General features: G+C 42.7%; 1 protein-coding gene across 10 annotated transcripts in view; it reads right to left on the reverse strand.

Annotated features, from left to right (window-relative positions):
* SOX5 (SRY-box transcription factor 5) overlaps positions 1 to 22,177 on the reverse strand; it is a 973,495-nt gene that overhangs the window by 513,701 nt on the left and 437,617 nt on the right. Inside the window, exon 1 of one of the 10 annotated variants that reach the window (XM_081957810.1) lies at positions 18,427 to 18,442. The exons of 5 other annotated variants lie outside the window; for them this stretch is intronic. Coding sequence is in view for 3 of the 5 variants with exons in the window: in XM_081957808.1 (XP_081813934.1) it covers positions 8,401 to 8,438 (38 nt within the window). In the remaining 2 variants the exon portion in view is untranslated. Of the gene's footprint in view, positions 1 to 8,400; positions 8,615 to 15,017; positions 15,041 to 18,426; positions 18,443 to 22,177 lie in introns of those variants that run through there. 4 more of the 10 variants (XM_081957812.1, XM_081957808.1, XM_081957809.1 and 1 more) reach the window with 4 other exon arrangements.

The following is a 22,177-nucleotide window of genomic DNA, read 5'->3' on the forward strand; positions in this document are numbered from 1 at the left end:
AGGAATTTTAGGGCAGCATAACTGTTCAAATAAGTCTTCAGCAAATGCAACCTTACTGTATTCTATTTTTTTTCCTTCAATTTTATTAACAAACATATAAAATACACACACACAAAACTTGGATGTACAACACATTTACACAATGCAATACAAACAGGGGCTTCCTGTTCTTTCTAGTAGCAATTATCAATCAATAACGCTCACCTTATATTATTTCCCGTTCAATTGTATTTCATTTGAGTTTCACCATTCTTAACTTTCTTATTTTACTCATAACTATTATTTTTGAGTTTTGTTACATTCCTTCATTGATTCTTGTTTCTTTCCTCCATCCACCTATACCATTTATTCCATATCTGGTAGAATTCTGATTCTTCTTTTCCCTCAATTTCTTTAGTTAGTTTGTCCATTTCAGCACAGTCCATAACCTTTCTTATTATTTCATCTTCACTTGGACCTTACTGTATTCTAATATGATTCCATATATCTACAATTGCATTTTAGAAACTTCAAAGTTTCTTGTTACTATAAATGAGGCTTGCTGGCCTAAATCTGTTGCTCAATCCCTTGACTTTCCTCTTACATTCTATGAACAAATTTTGTTACTTAAACAAAATACACCTAATATATAAGATTTAATATAACGGTGACGAAACAAAACACACCTAATGTATAATGGTTACTCTAACGGCAGAAGGATATTAAAGAACAGTGCTTAATTTAAAGAAAATGAAAAAGCTGATTGTAACAAAGCTGATGCCTGGATTTGAATGGAATGAAAACCTTTTAAACTGTTTAGAATAGCAATGGATAAACCTTTGCTAAACTATTTATCCCTCGAAAAAGAGAAATCAGCAATTCTGTGATCTTTTGGAAGATGATTTAAATTATGATTATGAATGTGATGTGTAATATAGTAAGACAAAATTTATAACCCAAAAGGAGAACGGGGAAGGAGAGAGTTATGTGCTAACTTTCTTATAGAAATCAATGAGACATACCTTGAATAGATACAAGCCATTATATCTTTATATCATTAAGTCAACTATTGGAATATAATGCTTAAGGATTTTTTTAAAAAGTGAAACTGGAATTGATTATTAGTTCATGCACTGTTGGTCAGTTGGTTCTAAAATGCAGCTTATATTTTCCTTGAATTAATGATTTTGTGAATCATGGGTTTGCAACAGATTTTTTAAAAAGCCAAATTGGCTAGTTCCATTTTACTTTATAGAGGGTGCCACAATTACTGTTATCAGCGCACGCTGCCCGTTTACAGGTGTTAGGTTGGGATGCCAAAAAATCTTTCTCTGTCAATTGCACATGTGTTTGGACACACTGCTTATTTCCAAGGTGTAAAATTACTAGCCTTTGCTAATGTGACGTATCTGCGCATTCGGCATTTATTATGCTCACCCACTCCAACTGATAGAATGGTCAGGAGTAGCCAGGAATATCACTCGATATACTGGAAAACAAAGCAAAATAGACGAAAACAGTCCAGAAGTTTTCCAGCCCAATCCTAGCAGATTTTGAAGGAAGACAACTTTGTTTCATTTTTCTTAAGGGTTAAAATGGGGGTACATTTTACTACAAGTTCTTGAGGGCACCATGCAAATGCCACCAAGGGACTTTCGTTTATCCTTTTTCACTCCAAGCACAGCAAGTCACACAAAAAAGCCAATCTGCACAATTGTAACTCCTCTCTCATCTAGATTTATTGCACGACAAACACGTTTATAACATGTACCGTTCGGACACACCACCTTCCAGGAACTTCTCAACCTGGCCACAACTGTGAGGTGAGAGAGTGATTTGCAAGGATGCGTGGTGGTCCTGTCTCTATTCTGCTCTCAAACACCCCCCCTAGTGGTTGATTAGCTTTAGGCATTGCGGTACCATCTCAAACTTAAAAGGATCCTCAAGACAGAGCAATCATGCGCAGACTAAATACCGAATTGAACCCCCGAAGGGATTTCAGTGTCTTTAAGAATGACTTGTTTCAGTCCACACACACACACACACACACACACACACACACACACACACACAGTCGACTCACACAGAAAGGTAGCCTTGCCTATTTGGACATGAGAATCAAATCTGGTGCGGTCGTTGCTGTTTTTAAATAATACAAAAAGTTAAGTTTTCCAAACATCCCCCCCCCTCTTCACCAGCTGGCCTAAATCTATAATTCCCCAAGTGTTAGCAAAGGATATAATTTATAAAATATTTAACGGAGGTGCACATTTAGAGAAAGAAGAAGAAAGAGGAAGAGGTCTGAGCGAAGTCTGCAAGGGAATCAAGCTTACTTATATCCTCTTTGGCTGCAAAAGAGTCTTGAGCACTACACTCTGCTGATCTGCAGTAACAGCACCGGGGAAATGTTCTACAGAAAACATAATTTCCGCGTGCCAAATCTCCTGCTTAAAACAAAACCTTCAGCGAAGGCTTTGGAGTAGTAGAAGAACTGGGGGGGGGGGGTTGAGTGTCATTTCGACAATGTCGTTTTAGTACAAAATTACAGCATTTGAGCATGAACTAAATTCGGGGAATTGGCTCCTTTCGGAGCTTTATACCAGGATGCTGAATTTACCACTCCAAAAATTGGGAGGAAGGTGTCAAGAACCAGTAAATGTCTGTAAGGCTTACTGCATGTTAACACCTCACCCCCAAATCAATAATGTGTGTGTGTGTGTGAGAGAGAGAGAGAGAGAGAGACAGACAGACAGACAGACAGACAGACAGAGAGAGAGAGACAGAGAGAGAGATGCTTAAATTTAGGGTAACCGTGAATATCACCCAGCTCTTTCCCCTCCAGCTATCGTAGTTGTTCTCTGTCTCGTGTGTATTGCTCCATATGTACTCTCTACATCTAAATAAATGCATGATGATTGAAAGCAACATATCAATTCCATAAGGGAACCAATAAAACCTTATCCGATTCCTATCCAAAGAGCACCCAGGTTGAAAAAAAAACAACAAGGGAGGACACTTAGAACAAGGTATCAACACTGGACGTCGTTTTAGGTTTTCTCCAGGATGCGGTAATTCCTGTGTTTCCCTTCTGCAATGGACAACAGAAGCCGTGAAAAGAACCACGCTTCCTCCCTCCCTTAAAGTACCGCAAACGTTTTAAAGACTGATGGCTTTAAACTAAGGGAGAGACTGCTGACCCCTTTCTTTCTCCTTCTCCCAGTAACTCTTTGAAGTTTGACCAGGTAATTGCTTGGTTTGACATTTGACAATGAACACTAAGCAGAGGTTCTCGTTCCACTAAAGAAATGGTTTCTTGGTGCATCCTCGGTGTTAACTCCAGCTCAGCTTTTCCTGATGTCCCCTCAATGGACAAGTTTACTGAAACCTTCATTCAGAAGGATAGGCAACCTCAATCCTAATTTTACATCCAACGTGTTTCCTAGAGATCCTAAAAACCAAGCGTGGTAAAATCATGTGCAAAGCAAGTGCCAAACAAACAGACTGGAGGGGGGGGGAGCATTAATCTCTCCTCACATCAAACAGGACAAATGCTGTTTGGCCATAATGGAAGTTTGTAGCTATTCCCAGTTTTTGGTATACTTCGGTGCTTTGGTCTAAAATTAATAATAATGGTGATTGGCACAATTACCATCACTCTGTTGCAAAAGGCAGCTCTACCTGGGACAGTTTGCATCCTGCCAGGATAACTTTTAACACCATCATTCAACAACAACTACCTATTCCAGATGCTTGGAAAGAATGATAGGTAGATAAAAATCTGTCTAAACATTTGGCTGAGGGTATGAATAATAATAACAATAATAATGAGGAGGAAGAGGAGGAAGAGGAAGAGGAAGAGGAGGAGGAGGAGGAGGAGGAGGAGAAGGGGGGAAGAAGAAGAAGAAGAAGAAGAAGAAGAAGAAGAAGAAGAAGAAGAAGGGGAAGAAGGGGAAGAAGGGGAAGAAGAAGGGGAAGGGGAAGAAGAAGAAGAAGAAGAAGAAGAAGAAGAAGAAGAAGAAGAAGAAGAAGAAGAAGAAGAAGAAGAAGAAGAAGAAGAAGAAGAAGAAGAAGAAGAAGAAGAAGAAGAAGAATCTGAAGCTTTGGCTTTTAAAGGAAAGCCTTCGATACAACTTTCTCTATGCTGATGGTCATAAGATCAGTTAGGCTATTATTCCCCTGCTGTCTGGGATGATGAGACTTGTGAAATTAGGGAGCATTAGATTGGGTACAATTGCTTCAGAACATTCTTTGCAATAGAGTGATTCAGCAATGCCTACTTTCCTATATTTCTTGTTGGTGTTGAATGTAATGGGAGACCAAGAGTAAAATAATACACACTTTGGAACACTGTTTCCAAAGTGTCACAATTAAGATTTTTTTTAAAAAAAATCTTACATCCTCCTTGTCAGATGTTGCTTAAATTAGTTTTCGCCATTTTTTTTTACAGCAAGTCAGTCAAAATGTTAGTTTTATTTCTCCCAAAATACTTTTTTTCTTCTAGCTCTCTAATCTTTCGTATGAGAAGAGTCCACCTTTCACCATAAAGTTGCAATAATTCCTGCATGAATATATGGCTCTGGGTAGCTCATGAATTTAACATCGTCTCTACCCAGGAATATTAAGTATTCCCTTTCTCTTTTCTTATTTCAATGTACAAGAATTTATGAAGAGTTTTAAAGTTCACGACAGGCATTTTTCAACGCATAACCAATCATTCTTATCAATTCTTGATGGTGAGGATGCTGTTATAGATTCTCTCTATGGACTGCTTACAGAAATCAAAACTTTACTTGGACTTGTTCACATTAGACTGCTATATGGCACCATCTTATTTGTACACAAAACAAGGAAATTAGAAAGCACGAGGCCATGCATTTTGCATAGAATTAAGAACAAGCCAATTTAATTAGACTTATTTTAACTATATTTAGAATGGCTGCCTTTAAAAAAAAAGTCTCTAGCATGAATATGACAATTATATCTATCAGAGAAATAGGATGCTTGACCCAGTTAGAAGCTTTCAGTGTGTTGCAATTTCAAAGTTTGCATATGCAGTTTGGGCTGCATGAAGCATCTTCTAATATTTTGGTAGAATGATATAGGAACATGTTGGGATCATCAGCTTGTCTAAAATTGCTAAGCCTATCTTGATTTTAAATCAATCAGTTGGACAGAGAAATTCACAAAACTGAACAATATTTATTGTAAATGTTGCTCCAGATTTCTGCCTCATTTTTTCGGCGGATGCTCTGGAGAGTTTTCATTCCAAGCTTCTATGTGATCAAAGTTAAAAGAAAGTCATGGGAACCAAAGCAGTGCTCAGATATATATATATTTTTAAAGCCAACTGAATAAAATCCCTTCCTATGGATTTACTTCACAAAGTTAAGGTTATGTTCTAAGAGTTTTAAAATTCTGTCTAAACTGAAGAAAAATCAAAGAAACAAATTTCTTCCTACAAAAGGTACAGTAGATGACTTGATAAATGATAATGAAACCAAAATTCCTCGAAGTATACATTTTTACCCCTTACAGCTTCATAATATGCATGTATGTAAAATGGGCCTTAAGGCAATTAGCAAGCTATAGCTTAGTTTGACAGGTGAGAACACTAATTTAACAAAAGGCATTTTTAAAAAAACCATTGAGGGCTGGAGTGAGCCAGGCTGGAGAAAAGGGAAAGGGGTAGGTTGGGGTTTCCCCCCCCCCCCTGCAAATTGTACAAATTCTGCAGTAAATAAAATCCACAACCTGTCCTATACACTTTACCATGTGTATGCAACCACAGTCAAACACAGAGAATGTAAACAAATGGTAATGATTAACAGAGATATTGGTTTGGATTACTAGCTTAAACCACAGATGGAAAATGGTAAATGAAAGAAGAATGAGACGGCAAGGCTTCTTTAAAAAATAAAATAATATTGCTATCAACCTAGCTCGATAGAGTTATGTCTGTGAAAACTAGTTAACACGTAGATTATTCTAACCTTCGGCCCTTCCCCAGCATTAAGAAAATAAAGACTTCTGAATGCACATCTCGGTTTATAAAAAGAGAGAAAAAAACGCCAATTTAGTTTTTTTCCCCTACGCTCAAAGCCTTTGCTTCCAAATTAACAAGAAGCCTTGTTCTTTAAAACAGAAAGTACACCAACAGTGCTTTGGAGGGGTGGGAGACACACCGTGCCTTTTACACTCTTTATCTGCCTCACCTATTAAACTTGTACAAAAAGTTTAAAGCACACACACCCTGAGTTTGCTTCTCTGCCAGCTTCTCCTTATCCATTGGACAGAGCTGGGAAAGTACTTCTCCAGGTCTTGTCAGGAAGAAAATGATTATCCCCGCAGGTTAATTTAGGGAATACTAAGAAAAACACTTCAGCTCTTCCAAGTGTGTTCCCATCACAATATTAAGAAGGGGGGTGGAGAGGAGGGAGCTGTAAATGTCAGAGATTTTCAACAAAGGAGAGGAATTAATTGAATCAAATAAAACCTTGGAAGGAGCTCAGAAGCTCCCGGTCCAAGGTGTTTTCTGAGTCAGCTTGAGAACTGCTTCCCCCCCCCCCTCCCCACAAATTCAAGAAATAGAATAATAGCCGTATCTGCATATATATTCAGGTCGGGGTTATTGTGTTTTAGTTACCTAGGAGCGTTCTTGTAAGGTGTCCCTGCACTTCCTCTCCTTTCTTAAGATCTCTCCCCCCCCCAAAAAAAAACACCTCCCTGCCTTTTACTATCGAATTCAGCCACTTCAGCAGTGAACAGCTTGGCTTCCCATATTTTTCACCAGCTGGTTTATCACCTAGATTGCACTACAGGCTCAGTTGCAACCAAATGTCTATGCAGAAGGTAGTTTTGATGAAACTTTGGTGCGAGAGGAGAGCGGTGATAGATTTGGCTTTTATTTCTTTTCTTTCCTTCTTTCTTTTCTCTCTCTCTCTTTCTCTCTCTCTCTCCCCTCTCTCTCCTACTTCCAAGACTTAAGTTTCACTCACCCTTCACAGCTAAACAAGATATACATGCAAGATTTAGCAGGGGGGGGGGAGAGGAAAGGGGACGGGGCAGGGGAGGAAGGGGACAGTGTAGGTAGGAAAGAAGGACCCGTTTCATCCCGGAGGAACTGGCCAACACGCCAGTTTAAAAAATACCTCTTTGAGACCTCCTTGCACAAAAAGTCGAGATTTATGGGGAAAATAAACAGTCTCCAGGAATGTTAAACTCTGGCAAGTGTGTCCTCTGATGGAAGAGGTTGTAAGGAAACAGATAGGGACCCAAATAAACCGTAAATTAGAGGGGGGGGGGCAAGGTCTCTGACACACAGAGGGACGAAGCTCCAGGAGTCACCCCCGAAGGAAGATTTTATTTTCATTTTATTTTGGTCCTTTTGCGCCCCGCCATCTATTATTACGGTGGCTGCTACTCATCCCGCACAAGGACTTCTGTGAAGTTGCCTCCAAATCACCACGCCTCGAAATTCAACATCAGCAACAATCCACCACCACCAAAAACCACCCACCCAAACTCTGGGCTCATCTGAAACTTGGGCTCTTCATTTTCTTCTTCCTCCTCCTCCTCCTCTCCGCCACCAGCCCCGCCGTCATCCCGGCGGAAAGCTCCGACGGGAAGTTTCAAGCCTCCGCTCCCTCGATTTTCCCCATTCATTCCCAGGAAGCGCTTCCCAGCCGCCACCGCGGCTGGGGGAAAGGAAGGGGGGAAGGGGTCGAATCCCCCAGACCCAATTCCCACCCCACCCCCGGGGGAGGGGGGAGAAGACCCGCAGGCTTTGCACCAGCAGGCGGCGGATTCAGAAGGGGAGGGTAGAGAAAGCCGGCAGGCTGGGCTTGGACCAAGGGGGGGGGGGGGTTAGAGAACCGGTTTGCATTGAGGGGGCAATAGGGGAGGGGGTAGGAGCGCAGCCGTCCCGTCCGCATCTGAACCCGAGTCGCTTTTCAGGACCTTTTTTTTTTAAGACGATCGCTTTCCGCCGGAGTTTCAAAGCCCGGGGGTGGGGTGGGGGGTGATGGGGAAGCGGCGCTTTGGGGATGGGGGGGGGGGGTAGCGCGAAGAAGCGCGCTAGGCAAGGCAAAAGAACCAGCTGCGAAGGCAGATCGGTAGCGCTCGGCGCCGGTGGTTGCATGCTGGGAAGGGAAAAGGAGGAGGAGGAGGTGAGCGGGGACGCACACACACAATCACACACACAACTCGAGGGCTACCTAGCCGTTGCGTTTTGTTTCCCTTCGCTTCTCCGCTCGAAAGTTTGGGAATCCCCCCCCCCCTTCTCCCCGTGCGCGCTCGCTTCCCATCCGCTGTCCCGGTTCAGGGCGAGGAAGCAACCGCGGAGAGCCGAGGAAGAAAAAAAGAAAGAAAGAAAGAAAAAGAAAAGCAAAGGAAAAAAGAAAAGAAAAGCACGCGGTAGCTCACCTTTCAAACTCCGGAGGTAAATCAGGGTCAGTGAGCATGCTGGAATAATAATAATAATTTTAAAAAAGGAGGAGGAGGAGGGGGAAAAAAAGAAGAGAATGTCTCGATTTTCCTCCCCTCCCGTTTTGACACCCGGGAGCCTCCTGCGATCGCCTCCGACTGAACCTGTCAAGTGGATCCAAAGCTCCTAAACCGGTAGATTATTTCTCTCCGCCGCTCGCTCGCTCGCTCCCTCTCTCCGCTCAAAACTCCTTGACCAGTCTCTTAAAGGGGCAGCGCACTTTCGCTGGAGGAAGACGGTGCGCTTTAGCTCCCCCCACAACAGCGCCACATGGCTGCGGTTTGCCCGCAAAGTCTCTCTGGGTACCGTCGCTCGCCGGAGTCGCCGCTAGCGGGGTGTAGGGGAGGGGAGGGGGTGGGAGGGAAGGAAGGGAGGGAGGAGGGCCGGGATAGGGTGGGTTGGGGGAGCTTCCCCGGAGAGAGGGTCTTTCTCAGCCTCCCCTTCCCTTCCCTTCTCCAGCCCTGCCATCCACCTACAACTGGGCTCGCCACACGTTTCCCCAGCAGGAGCAAAGATCACAAGCCAATGGAGAAGTTCAATTGGAGCCCCCCCCCAAATGGCCAATAAATAAATCAACGCCCCTCCCTCTGCTTTCCACCCCTCTCCAGCCTCACTGTCCCAAAATGTGCCCTGGCCAGGCTCAGTGTATAATCCGGTTGATCAAATATGTTCCTTGCTAAAAAAAAAAATCAATTATGTCACATGCATCCTAGAGATGAAAGCACAAAACACACACACACAGCATACATAGACACAATGAGGAAATCAATACTTAGAGAGTTAGGATCAAACTCCTTTCTTCTATTTCAGAGGATTGCAGGGGCCAAATACAGGTATACAGACATGGGCTCGTTTTTTTTTTCTTTTATTTTTAATTCTGCCAATCGGAAATGCTATGTTGTTGTTGTTTTTTCCTCAAAGGAGAGCAGGCATCAAGTTGTAAAAGTGGGTATGCTGGTGTGTCTCTACCCTGAACGCAAAAGAGTTTGCACAAACACACTCAGATGCACAAACTCCGAGTGTGTGTGTGTGTATGTGTGTCATTTCTTCAAGAAATCTTAGCAAATTCGGCTCTGCAGAATCAAAACCTTTTAACGCCATTCTCACTTTCCCCGAGAATGCTGTGGGATGGAGACAGGCAGTGTTAGAGTGATGCATATGCATCACATATAAAGTTCTTTCTTTTTTTCCCCCTCTTCCTTCTTTGCCAATCTAGGTCTCCTGTGAGCTCAGGCAGAGAATGAACGCACAGATGTGCACTTGCATCGTTTAAAAAAAAACAACTTTTGATTTGGTGAACTACTTTTTATCCTATATAAATTTGACAAACAAACAAGCAAATAGATAAGATACGTAAATAAATCTCCCATACCAGCTACACACCCTTAATCTTTCTACTCAGTGGCCATCTGTCTGAGGTGAGATGATGTGGCCCTTAAAAGAAACCGAAAGAAAACAAACAAACAAACTCATCAGCTGCATTCTCATAAAAAGCTTAATCTAAATGCTGAACTGCAGCAGTGAACCGTACATTATTCCAGCAAGTTGGGTCTGGCAGGACGTAGAACAAACAGAGCATCATTGCATGTTGCACAAAATGCACCAAGTAGATCTTTTATTGGCTTGGGAGAGGTGTGTTGTCTGAACGTGGCCATTGAGTGTAATCAGGAAGAGGAGCAAGAACAGAGAAAGAGAGGAGAAAGAGAGAGAGAGAAAGAGAGAGAAAGAGAGAGAGAGAGAGAGAGAGAGAGAGAGAGAGAGAAGATGTATCCCATTTACATTCCTAAAGTCATATTTTTATTGCATTGAATGGTAATGCATTCATACTTTGTGCATGTGAGTATCACATACATGTATTATTCCCCACCACACACTTAGTCTTCAAAAAGGAAGGGGGGGAAAAGCCTCCCTCTTACTCTGTGCAGGAGAGAGAAAAAAATCTCTACCCTACACAACAATCACGCATTGTTCTACCCAAAGAAAAGCAACTTTGACAGACTGAAATATACCAGAGGCCCCTTCAAGGAAACCTGTAAACAACTTGTCACTCACTCTGTCGATTTCACTGCTTTGCCCACAAAGTGCTACGAAACAGCTCAGCAACACTGCCACCCTTCCCACAAGCAGGGTGGGTTAGGTTAGGGGGGGTACGGGGGGGGGAGAGAAATAATCCACGTTCCCCTGCTTTCCTCAAAACTCTTAAAAGTTGCCTTGGTCCCCAGTCTAGCTCTAAGAGCTGAACTTTTAGGAATGAGAAGCCACTGAGGGCCAGGAGGATGGGTAGACATGTTACAATCATCCCCAAGCCAGACTTAAAGCAAAGTGATATCACGATTTATAATCACCTCTTCCAGTTTGTTCCCTTCTCTTGTTCTTCCACTCCAGGAAATTATTTATTGTACCACGCCAGCATCACTTAATATTTGTGTCAAGGCTAAGCTTACCTAGAGTTTTTTTTTCATTTTCTAACTGGAGGCTGGAGACTTTTTAATGCCTGGTGATTGGTCCCTGGCAAGTTTTCAGAGGCGATTTGCCATTGCCGTTTTCACAGGGCTGAGAGGAAGAGGCTGGCTCACAGTCACCCAGCTGACTTTGTGTCTAAGGCAGGGGTGTCCAAACTTGGGAACTTTAAGACTTGTGGACTTTAACTCCCAGAATCCCAAGCTGTCTGGGGAATTCTGGGACTTGAAGTCCACAAGTCTTAAAGTTCCCAAGTTTGGACACCCCTGGTCTAAGGCAAAACTCTTGGTCTTTCCTGGTTATTTTTTTTCTTTTTTCTCCTAAGTCTTCAGCGCTACGACGAGCTGGTTCTCAGCTAGAGGTTGCTTGACAATTCTTGTGGGTTTCACACCTCCAAATATTAATCTGAGAGGGTTAGAGGAGCTGTCCATGAAGGCTCTGTGCATCGCAGGAGTTCCGTAGTCTTAATTTAAGACGGCGAGGCAATTCTGCTGCTTCTGCAAGCACATTCCTGGCTACTAGAGTTGTTTGCAAATAATTCATACAACGATTTGGCAGGCTGGAATGTAATCAGGTAATGACTCTGGATGTAAGATGCCAAATTTTATGCAAACCACCCTGCCACCTCCACCCTCCCCAGGCGGTCTATTCATTGCACAGGTGGTCCTTGACTTACAATCATTCATTTAGGGACCATTCGAAGTTATAACAGCACTTTTAAAAGTGACCTAGGACCAGTTTTCACACTTACAACTATTGGAGCATCTGAGTGGTCACATGATAAAAATGTGGATACTTGGCAACTGGCTCGTATTTATGACGGTTGCAGTGTCCCGGGGTCCCGGGATTAACTTTTGGCCCTTTCTGGCAAGGAGAGTCAAAGGAAGCCAGATTCACTTAACAACATGTTAATGTAACAACGGCGGTGATTCACTTAACAAACTCTGGCAAGCAAGGTTATAAAATGAGGCAAAAGTCAATGACTGTCTTGCTTAGCAATGGAAATTTTGGGCTCAATTGTCATCATAGGTCGAGGACTACCTATGGATGGAAACTCTCAAGGAATGGAGGACATTCCCCAGATCCAAGATGCTCTGCTTACTATTTGGAGAAGGTTTCCTCACTTGTTGTTAGTTGCGAAGTCGTGCCTGACCCATTGCGACCCCATGGACAACGTTCCTCCAGGCCTTCCTGTCCTCTACCATCCTCTGGAGTCCATTTAAGCTCTCGCCTGCTGCTTCTGTGACTCCATCCAGCCACTTCCTTCTCTGCCATTCCCTTCTTCCTTTGACCTCAATCTTTCCCAGCATTAGGCTCTTCTCCAGTGAGTCCTTCCTTCTCATTAAGTGGCCAAAGTATTTGAGTTTCAGCTTCAGGATCTGGCCTTCTAAAGAGCAGTCAGGGTGGATCTCCTCTAGGACTGAACGGTTGGATCGCCTTGCAGTCCAAGAGACTCGCAGGAGTCTTCTCCAGCACCAGAGTTCAAAGGCCTCCATTCTTTGGCGCTCAGCCTTTCATATGGTCCAACCTTCACAGCCATTCATTGCAACTGGGAAAACCGTAGCCTTGATTATACTCACTATAGGTTTCCAATTTTGTTTCTAGTCTGTTGCTGAAGAAGGCTGATGCCAGAACAGCTGCTGTTTTCCCTTTAAAAATGTAACCAAACTTCCTATGCAAATATTTTGGGTGGCAAGGAGATTGGTGGCTTGCAGACCTTCACTGGGTCACTGTTGATCCATGATACATTATAAGTAGTCCTTCACTTAGGACCACAATTGAGCCCAACATTTCTACTGCTAAGCAAGACAGTTGTTAAGTGAGTTTTGCCGCATTTTACCACCTTTCTTGCCACAGTTGTGAAGTGAATCACTGCAGTTATTAGATTAGTCACACGTTGATAACGGATTCTGTCTTCTCCATTGACTTTGCTTGTCAGAAGGTGGCAAAGGGTGGTCATAGGATGCTGGGATATTGCCATCTTCATATGTATGAGTCCATTGGCCAATTTTGATCACGTGACTATCAGGATGCCGCAAAGGTTGTCAGTGTGAAAAATGGTCATAAGTCACTTTTTCCAGTGCTTCTTGCGACTTCGAGCAGTCGCTAAATGAATGATTAAATGGATAGTTGTAAGTCAAGGACTACTTGTATGCAAAGACCTAGCTCTCTGGAAAAAGCTGTAATTTTGGAAAAGGTGGAAGAACAGAGAAAAGGAGGATGACCAAACAGCAAGGTGGATGGACTCAGTTACAGTGGTGATATGTATGGGAAGAGCTGAAGAAATGATCTTCATGGAGAAAAATCTACCTATGTTGGTTGCTAAGAGTTGATACTGACTCGATGGTACATAATCAATCAATCAAACAAATATACCTACCATATCAAAGCTTAAAGGTTCCCATTGCACATATGTGCTAGTCGTTCCTGACTCTAGAGGGCGGAGCTCATCTCCGTTTCAAAGCCGAAGAGCCAGCACTATCCGAAGACGTCTCCATGGTCATGTGGCCGGCATGACTGAACGCCGAAGGCACACGGAACGCTGTTACCTTCCCATCAAAGGTGGTCCCTATTTTTCTACTTGCATTTTTACATGCTTTCGTAGTGCTAGGTTGGCAGAAGCTAGGACAAGTAAAGGGGGCTCACTCTGTTACACGGTGCTAGGGATTCGAACTGCCGACCTCTCTGATTGATAAACTCAGCGTCCTAGCCACTGAGCCACCTTTATCAAAGCTTATGGAGGCAGAGAAGTTCCTGTGGATGTTGTTCATTTTTAAAACTTCTGCTGTATCAGATTTATATCCTGACTTGACAATGTACAAACTCAAGGCAAAATGCAGAAGGATCCCACCTCCTTCTGGCAGCTCCAGTAGGTAGACCAAACCAGGGAATCAATTCTACCATTCATGACTTAAAACCATAATGGTGGTGCCAATTATGGTTATCAGTCCAGGATGATCTGTATACCAAACTGTCTCTCAAGCCTATACTGCCTAGTATCCCCAGATGATCTCCTGTATACTACCCAGAACTGACCCTGCTTAGCTTCCAAGATTAGAGAAGATCAAGCTGTAGATCACACTATCAATGTAGTGAGTCCGTATACAGAAAAACATGCATTTAGTTTAACGAGTGGCTGACATATGTTTCCCTGAACATCTTCATGTGTTCCAAAATTCGAAATACGAAGTGCTGCTTAGATTAAGTACATCAATTACTGACAACCTGAGAAGATCTCACCCACCTTTTTTTTTTTACTGATTTATGTTAAAGCGGATGAGAAAAATGCTTTAGAAAGTACCGCTAGTTTTCTCTTAACGACTAGTTGCTTAGCAACCATTCCAACAGAGATTCAGGTGAGATTCAGCCGGTTCGGGCGAACTGGATGTTAATTTTAATCTGGTTCACCGAACCGGTCGTTGCAAGAAGTTACTTCCTCCTTCTATTTTTCCAACAACAACAACAGCTTGTGAGGGGAATTGGGCTGAGAGAGAGAGAGAGACAGAGACAGTCCCAAAGTCTTTCAGGGGCTTTAATGCCTAAAGTGGGATTAGAAGTCAGAATCTACTGGTGATTGGTCCAAAAGTCCCAATACATCACGTGAGTTTAACACCCTGCCATAGACCATTGGTGAGAATATAGTTCAATACATAAGAAAATATTTGCATATGCCTGTTGACTTCAGATAATCTTCATCTTACAACCATACATTTAACCACTATCCGAAGTTACAGCCACCCTGAAAAAAGCGACTTACAACCGTTCCTCACTCTTACAACCATTGCAGCATCCCCACAATCATGCAATGAAAATCCAGGCAACAGACACGTATTTGTCACCGTTGACCCGTCTTAAGGTCATGCAATCACCATTTGTGATCCTCACAGCAGCTTCTGACAAGCCAAGTCAATGGGGGAAGCTGGATTTGCTTAGCGGCTGCATGATTCGCTTAGCAACTATGGCAAAAAAAAAGTCATAAAATTCAGCCCGGCTCACTTAAGGACCATCTTTCTCAGCCACGGAAATTCTGTCCCCAACCTTCTGTTCTTAAGTTGAGAACTACCTGTATGTCTTCATGAAACGAGAGATCTTTTACCTAGGAAGATGTGCGTGCAGTTCTTTTTCATCAGCTCGAATGTAGCCGGCTTGGGTGGGGGAGCAAACCGACTTTTCTACGAAGATTTAACATTCCTGCCTCCCTGCCCAGGTTCAACCCAAGCGTTATCTATCTTCAGCTATGCAGCCAGCGCATGGATCAAGAGGACTGGGCACACATCCCGAGCTGGAGTTGGCTTTTCCACTCCTCCTTCGTCTCCTCCCCTCCCACTCCAGAATCAGAGATCGCAACAGGGAGGGTAGAAACAGCCCCCTTTTTTGTGTGAGTTTCTGTTTCTGACTGCATCAAGCCAAACATGCTGGTGGATGACTTATGATGTTATTTTAACCGAACTGAGGGTGCGGTAATTTGGTTCATCGGTGGCCCTTATTTGTATGCTTTTGGAATGCTAAATATAAACTCATCCAGCAAAAGGGGCAGGTTTTTTTTTATTTTTTTTGCACGCAATTCCTTCGCCGAAGGAAAAAAAAAAGCATGCATGAAAATGGTGTGTGTGTGTGTTTGTGTGTGTGTTTAGAGGAAAAGAGAGCTCTTCATCTTGTCCAGGTGTTGAGGCTTCGTGGGCATTCTCCAAAATGCCAGGATATAACACGGCAACTCTTCCCAACTTAACCAAGCAATTATTAAGTGAAATTGCTGATTATCTGGCTCATTCCATCAACCTGCAATCTATTGAGCATGCTCTATAGTTGATATAATTACTCCTTATTCAAGCCCCCTTCACTCTAGGACCTCTGATGGACTGTGATATATATGAAATCCTGATGACATTCAGGAAGCTATTAAAGCCCTGGCTATTCTCCCAGGTTTGGAGAGCAGATGATGATTGAGTCTCTATTGGACATGTGAACATGTGTTTGTGTGTTTGTTTATTGTTTATTTTATTTTTTGTCTTCAGGCTGTGCGTGATCTCTTTTCTTATTTTCCCCCCTTCCTTTTTCATTGCGCGTCGGGAGACTGAACTGTGCAAATAAATAAATAATATTTGGGGGTCTACGTGCCTAAATATTTACAAGGAAGGAAGGAAATACAGGGTCCAAGTTTAACTTAGAATTAGATGTTCCGATGTAGGATTCGGGAATTCCAAGAGAATTTTTTAAAGTTTGTTTGAAAGAATTTTAAAGGACTGGGTTCCATCCAACGTCATGCATAGCATGACATGCGCTCCGAGGCTCATGTCTGAAGATATCTGATTTAACCAGCTTCCTAAAGGTAAACAGAGTGGGTTTTGCTGGCACCTGAGACCCTGCAAGAAAACTATAGACATCTATAAACTCATCCTGTAATGGGTTTCTATGGTGAGAATTGGCTACAAACCCTCTGGAGAGCTTTTTCAAGCTAAACGTTAACAGAAAAGGAGATTGTAAGAATGCTGATACTGAAAGTTCCTATTGTTCTCAGATGGATTTGATGCATTTCTGGAAGGGGTACCCGTTAAGTGTGCATAGTTTTGAGATTTTAATTTGCCTAGCTTTGATATTTTAATGAGTTTTCTATTTGCACCAATAAAGGAGAATAGTTGTACGTCAGGATTGAAACGAGGAGTCCTTGGTGCTCTCTGAGCTTGGCTGTTTTCTTGCAGACGTTCCATCCTCCAAACTAGCCTGATGGTATCACCTAGCTGGGTAATGAAATGTCTGCAAGAAAACTACCAAACTCAGAGAACACCAAAGAAACCTCATTTTCTATTTGTCTTTTTTTATTATTATCTGCAAGCTGCCCACACTTGCCTTATGAGGGAAATGGGAAACATAATAAACAAACAAACAAATACCACACTCAGCTGAACTGATTGAATCAGGGCGCCATCCCACAATAGCAATAGCACTTAGACTTATATACCGCTTCCCAGTGCTTTTACAGCCCTCTCTAAGCAATTGACAGAGTCAGCCTATTTCCCCCCCAACAATCTGGGTCCTCATTTTACCCACCTCGGAAGGATGGATGGATCTTGAGCCGGTGAGATTCGAACTGCTGAACTGCAGCTAGCAGTCAGTTGAATTGGTCTGCAGTACTGCACTCTAACCACTACACCACCTCAGCTCTTCAAGACATCTTTTTCATGTAAACTAGTCTATTCTGTTCATCACCCCTGGTTTTCTATTCCCATCTCCACTTTTCTAACTGTATAATCATAGATCCAGGCGCGTTCAATCTTTATTAATCTTATTTGCTCCTTTTTTTTCTTCTTTTCCTTTCCATAGGATGCCCTGTTTTATATTTCTACGCTCTTTGGTGACCCCCTGTTTTCTGCTAAAAGCAATGCCATCTTAAGAGATCAATTCTAAAAGGTATTCTGAGGTGCTTAACCAAAGCACCTAGATGGCACAGTGCATTCTCCAAACCATGATAATTGGATGCTGATGCTAAAATGCTAATATGTTTGGAAGTCCTATGATGCTTTCTCTTCAATCACCATTATCAGAGTTGGAAGGTACCTTGGAGATCTTCTAGTCCAACCCCCCTGCTCAAGCAGGAGACCTTAGACCAGTGATGGCTAACCTTTTCTGGACCGAGTGCCCCAAATGTGCCTGAACACCCCAAATGCAATGCACATGCACCTCCCCGCCCGTGCATGTCCCCCCAGTGCATGCACAAGTGGCCCCTTGCATGTGCCCCCCACATGCGCACACAGCTCCTCCCCACATGCCCTCCTCCCCATGTATGCATGGCAAGGACCTGAAGTCCAGCTGGCCAGTGGGAGCCACCCGCACATCTGCTGCAGAGCTGAACTGGGGTGACGGCTCGCATGCCATCAAAGAGGGCACTGCACGCCACCTCTGGCACATGTACTATAGGTTTGCCATCATGGCCTTAGACCATTTCAGACAAATGGATGTCCGGTCTCTTCTTAAAAGCCTCTGATGGAGCACCCACAACTTCTGAAGGCAAGCCGTTCCACGGATTAATTGTTCTCACTGTCAGGAAACTTCTCCTTAATACTAGGTTGCTTCTCTCCTTGATCAGTTTCCATTCGTTGTTTCTTATCTCCCATGCCTCCCCATCAGTGGTCCTTCCTCTCTAAAAATCAAGGTGGCCTGCTTGCAAAGAGAGTGATGGTGTCACGACAGCCTCTGATTTTGATTTCTTCTCTGTATCTCAATACAGATTCTAGCTTTGTGGGAGAAAGAGTGGCAGGTAGGTGGAGTTAAAAGATCATCCTACAATCCTTAGGCAGCTACAAACGTACTAAGTCCAAACCCCCTCCCCTTGAATTCTGTGGATTTTCCAGGTGCTAACCTGTGGATTTTCCAGGTGCTTAACCTTCGGTTAAGAAGATTGGCTATTTAGCAATAAATCAGATTAATTGAACTTTCATGTTTGGATGGATCTGGTCTTTTGTGCCTGACCTGCTTCCTTTTACAAATTTGTTTCCTTATTTACTTACTTGAGAGGTATAAGAAGGAAATGTGAGTTTGGAGAACAATCCATCAATTTTTCTCCTTGGGGATTTGTTGTAAACAGTAATGGCCAAATCTGAAAATTTGAAACAGTTAGCCATACACTACTTTAGAGCCACAAATTGAGAAACCTTTTTTCTATCCCCAGCCTTATTTTTTAAAAAAAAACAACTTTGCCCTAGAAGTGCCATGCTGAGCTATCATTTCATTAATGGATATTGAGGATATATGTCAAGTTGAGATGCATTATTATTATTTTTAATAATACCAATGTTTTACATTTCTGAAATATATAAACTTGACAGCTTTATGTGACACTGAATGGCCAAGTAAATATATAAGTGAAATGAAATTAAAAGCCACTGGATTGATACACAAAAGCAGTATGTGATAGGTTGGCTCTTTCTTGAAAAGGGACTAATTTTTAAAATTAGATTCCAACCCGAACTGTAATTGGCAAGTAAAAACCATGTCATTATTTGCCATCTATACAATGGCTGACAGAGCAGAAAGTATTTGTGCTTTTTAGGAAGATTCCGACATATTTCCAAGTCATAGACACATACAGTTTAGTCCTTGACTTACAACCATTTCTTTAATGACTATTCAAAGTTACAGCAGCACTGAAACAAGTGACTTATGACTGATTTACACGCATAAAACCATTGTGGTATCTCCATGGTCATGGGATCAAAATTTGGGCACTTGCTCCAAAACATAGGAACAGAACTGAGCCCAAAATTTCCATTGCTAAGCACGATAGTTGTTTCAATGCATTGCACCTTATTTTGCCACAGTTATTAAGCAAATCACTTCCGCTGTTAAGTGAATCATGAGGTGGTAAGAAAAATCTAGCTTTTCCCCATTGACCTCACTTGTCAGAAGCCAGCTGGGAAGCTTATAAACAGGGATTACATGAACCCAGGACCGGGGAGGATGTTTTCGCCTTCCCGGAGGCTCGAGGAAAGCCTCTGGCGCCTGGGGAGGGCAAAAAAATGGGTCTCCTGGAAGTTCTGGAAGTCTGGAAACGGGCCCGTTTCCCGCCTCCAGAGCCCAGAGGAGGCCATTTTCACTCTTCCCAGCACCTTGTTTTCAGCACCTTTTGTAACTTCAGACGGTCACTAAATGAACGATTGGAAGTTGAAGACTATGTTTTATCCCATGATCAGATGTGGCTACAAAACTGACCAACTTCTAAGAATGCATAGAAGTCAGCCAAACAAATAAATAAAAAAATATCACTGATTAGCTAGTGTTTTCTTTCTCACCTAATTTAGACAGACCTAATCAGAAGTAACCAATCAAGGAGGGAGATGTTGAAGCTACAGCAGAGAGTGAAAACAAAGGACCTGAATTCAGGATTCAGTCTCCATAGATAGGTCAAAGGAGTGAGAGATGAGATAAAATACTCTTGGGATCATATAAATGTTATATTCATCAACTCTCAAAATGCGTTCAAAACTCTCAGAGCGTTCGTTCTACTGTAGTGTGTCTTAACATCTGCCGTTTTAAGATGTGTGGACTTCAACTCCCAGAATTCCACAGCCAGCATATCTTAAAATGGCAAAGGTTGAGAAACATTGTTCTAATGCAGAGCTGTCAAAGTTGCGGCCCACAGGCCAGATGCCTCACCTGCTGGCCCCACCCTAGCCTGCTTAGCAAAGGGGGGAAAAGTCCAGATACAACATGATACAAAAAGGCATTAAGAGTTGTTAACCTAATTTTGCGAAGCTTCTTCTCCGGCAAAATCTTATTGCTAACTAGGGCATACAAAACCTTTGCCAGACCAATTCTCGAATACAGCTCATCTGCCTGGAATCCACACTGTACATCGGACATTAATACGATTGATCAGGTCCGGAGGTACTTCACAAGAAGAGTACTCCACTCCTCCACTCACAATAGAATTCCCTATGCCACCAGACTTGAAATTTTGGGCTTGGACAATCTGGAACTGTGCCGCCTGCGGCATGATCTAAGCACACAGTACACAAAATTGTCTGCTACAACATCCTACCTGTCAACGACTTCTTCAGCTTCAACCTCAATAATACATGGACAAACAATAGATACAAACTCAAGGTAAACTGCTCCAAACTCGATTGCAGAAAATATGACTTGAGCAACAGAGTGGTCAACGCCTGGAATGCTCTACCTGACTCCGTTGTTACATCCTCAAAACTCCACAGCTTCAATCTCAAACTGTCTACCGTGGACCTCGCCCCATTCCTAAGAGGTCCGTAAAGGGGGCGTGCATAAGCGCAGCAGCATGCTTACCGTCCCTGTCCTACTGTCCCCATTAATTTGTATTCATTTCCTTTGTTCATTTCCATGTTCATACTTGTACCTGTTATCTTGTACATGTTTGACAAAGTAATAAATACAAATACGTCATGTGACGCTGTCGTGACGACGCGAGCTTGACACCCCTGTTCTAATGCATCAGAATAAGGGGAGATATTTTGTTGATCTAAGCTTGATCATGAAATCTGAAGAAGCATGGTCCAACCAAAGTCAGCATTTCTTTAAATTGAATCGACTTCCGTTGGACGCTTAAGCCAGTAGTGCTTATTGCTTTTCGCCTCTGTAGCTGTGAACAGGATTTAAATCTTGACTTCAGTTGGATCCTGTCCTTAGCAACCTACTGCCAAGCAGTTAGCATAATGGACGAAGAACAATTGCTCCAGTGAAATTGGAAACATTGTTTAACTGCCATTTTGTTCACTCTCCATGAAATCTAAAATGGCAGGAAAATGCTGATCCTATGATAAATGGGAGGCAGTGTACACAGAGGGAACATGTAATTGTGCATTGTGTGATAGAAAGAGAATGCTTGCTTTGGAAAGATTTGATTCATTGCACCTCTACTCATAAAACGCTCTTGCAGAAAAGGAGAGAAACCAATTGTTCTCCATGGAGACTGATGGCCGGACAGAAGGATAATGGGATCTTATTGCAGGAAGAAAAGTAGAAGGTCAAATATCAAGAATTTTCACCAACAATTAGAATAATCTAACAATTGGGGAAACAAAACTGTGAAAGACTATGCTTTTGCTGCCAGAAGAGAAATTTCTTTTCCAAGTAGGTGAAACCGGAAGCTGGCAAAGGTGCATGAAGAATGATTGTCCTACCTATAGAGGGGGACAGATTTTGTTTTCTTTTATTATTCATTTATATTCCACCTTTACTGTTTTTACAGATAACTCAAGGCAGTGAACATATCCAACACAATTCCAGCTTTTACCCTGTTTTCCCCAAAATAAGACCTCCCCAAATAATAAGCCCAATCAGACTTTTGAGCGCATGCACTAAAATAATTCCTCCCTCGAAAATATTGCAACACAGCAGCAGCCATGAGGTGACCACACTCGCCGCCTCCTGCACCTCAAAAATAATAAGATCTCCCCAAAAATAAAACCAAGTGCTCAAAAAAAAATAGGACCCTGTCTTATTTTCAGGGAAACATGGTATTTTTCTCACAATAACAACCCTGTGAGATGAGTTGGACTGAGAGAGAATGACTGCCCAAATTTACCCAGCTGACTTTCGTGCCTAAGGAGGGACTAGAACTTACAGACTCCAGGCAATTGGTCCAAAGTCACCCAGTTGTCTTTCCAAGCAAAGATGGGACTAGAACTCATTGTCTCCTGGTGATTGGCCCAAAGTCACTTAGTTGGCTTACTAAAAGCTGGGCTGGAACTCACAGTCTCCTGCTTCCTAGCCTTTAGTGGTTAAGGC

This window comes from Natrix helvetica, assembly GCF_964273705.1.
Source record: "Natrix helvetica genome assembly, chromosome: 6".
Taxonomy (NCBI): domain Eukaryota; kingdom Metazoa; phylum Chordata; class Lepidosauria; order Squamata; family Natricidae; genus Natrix; species Natrix helvetica.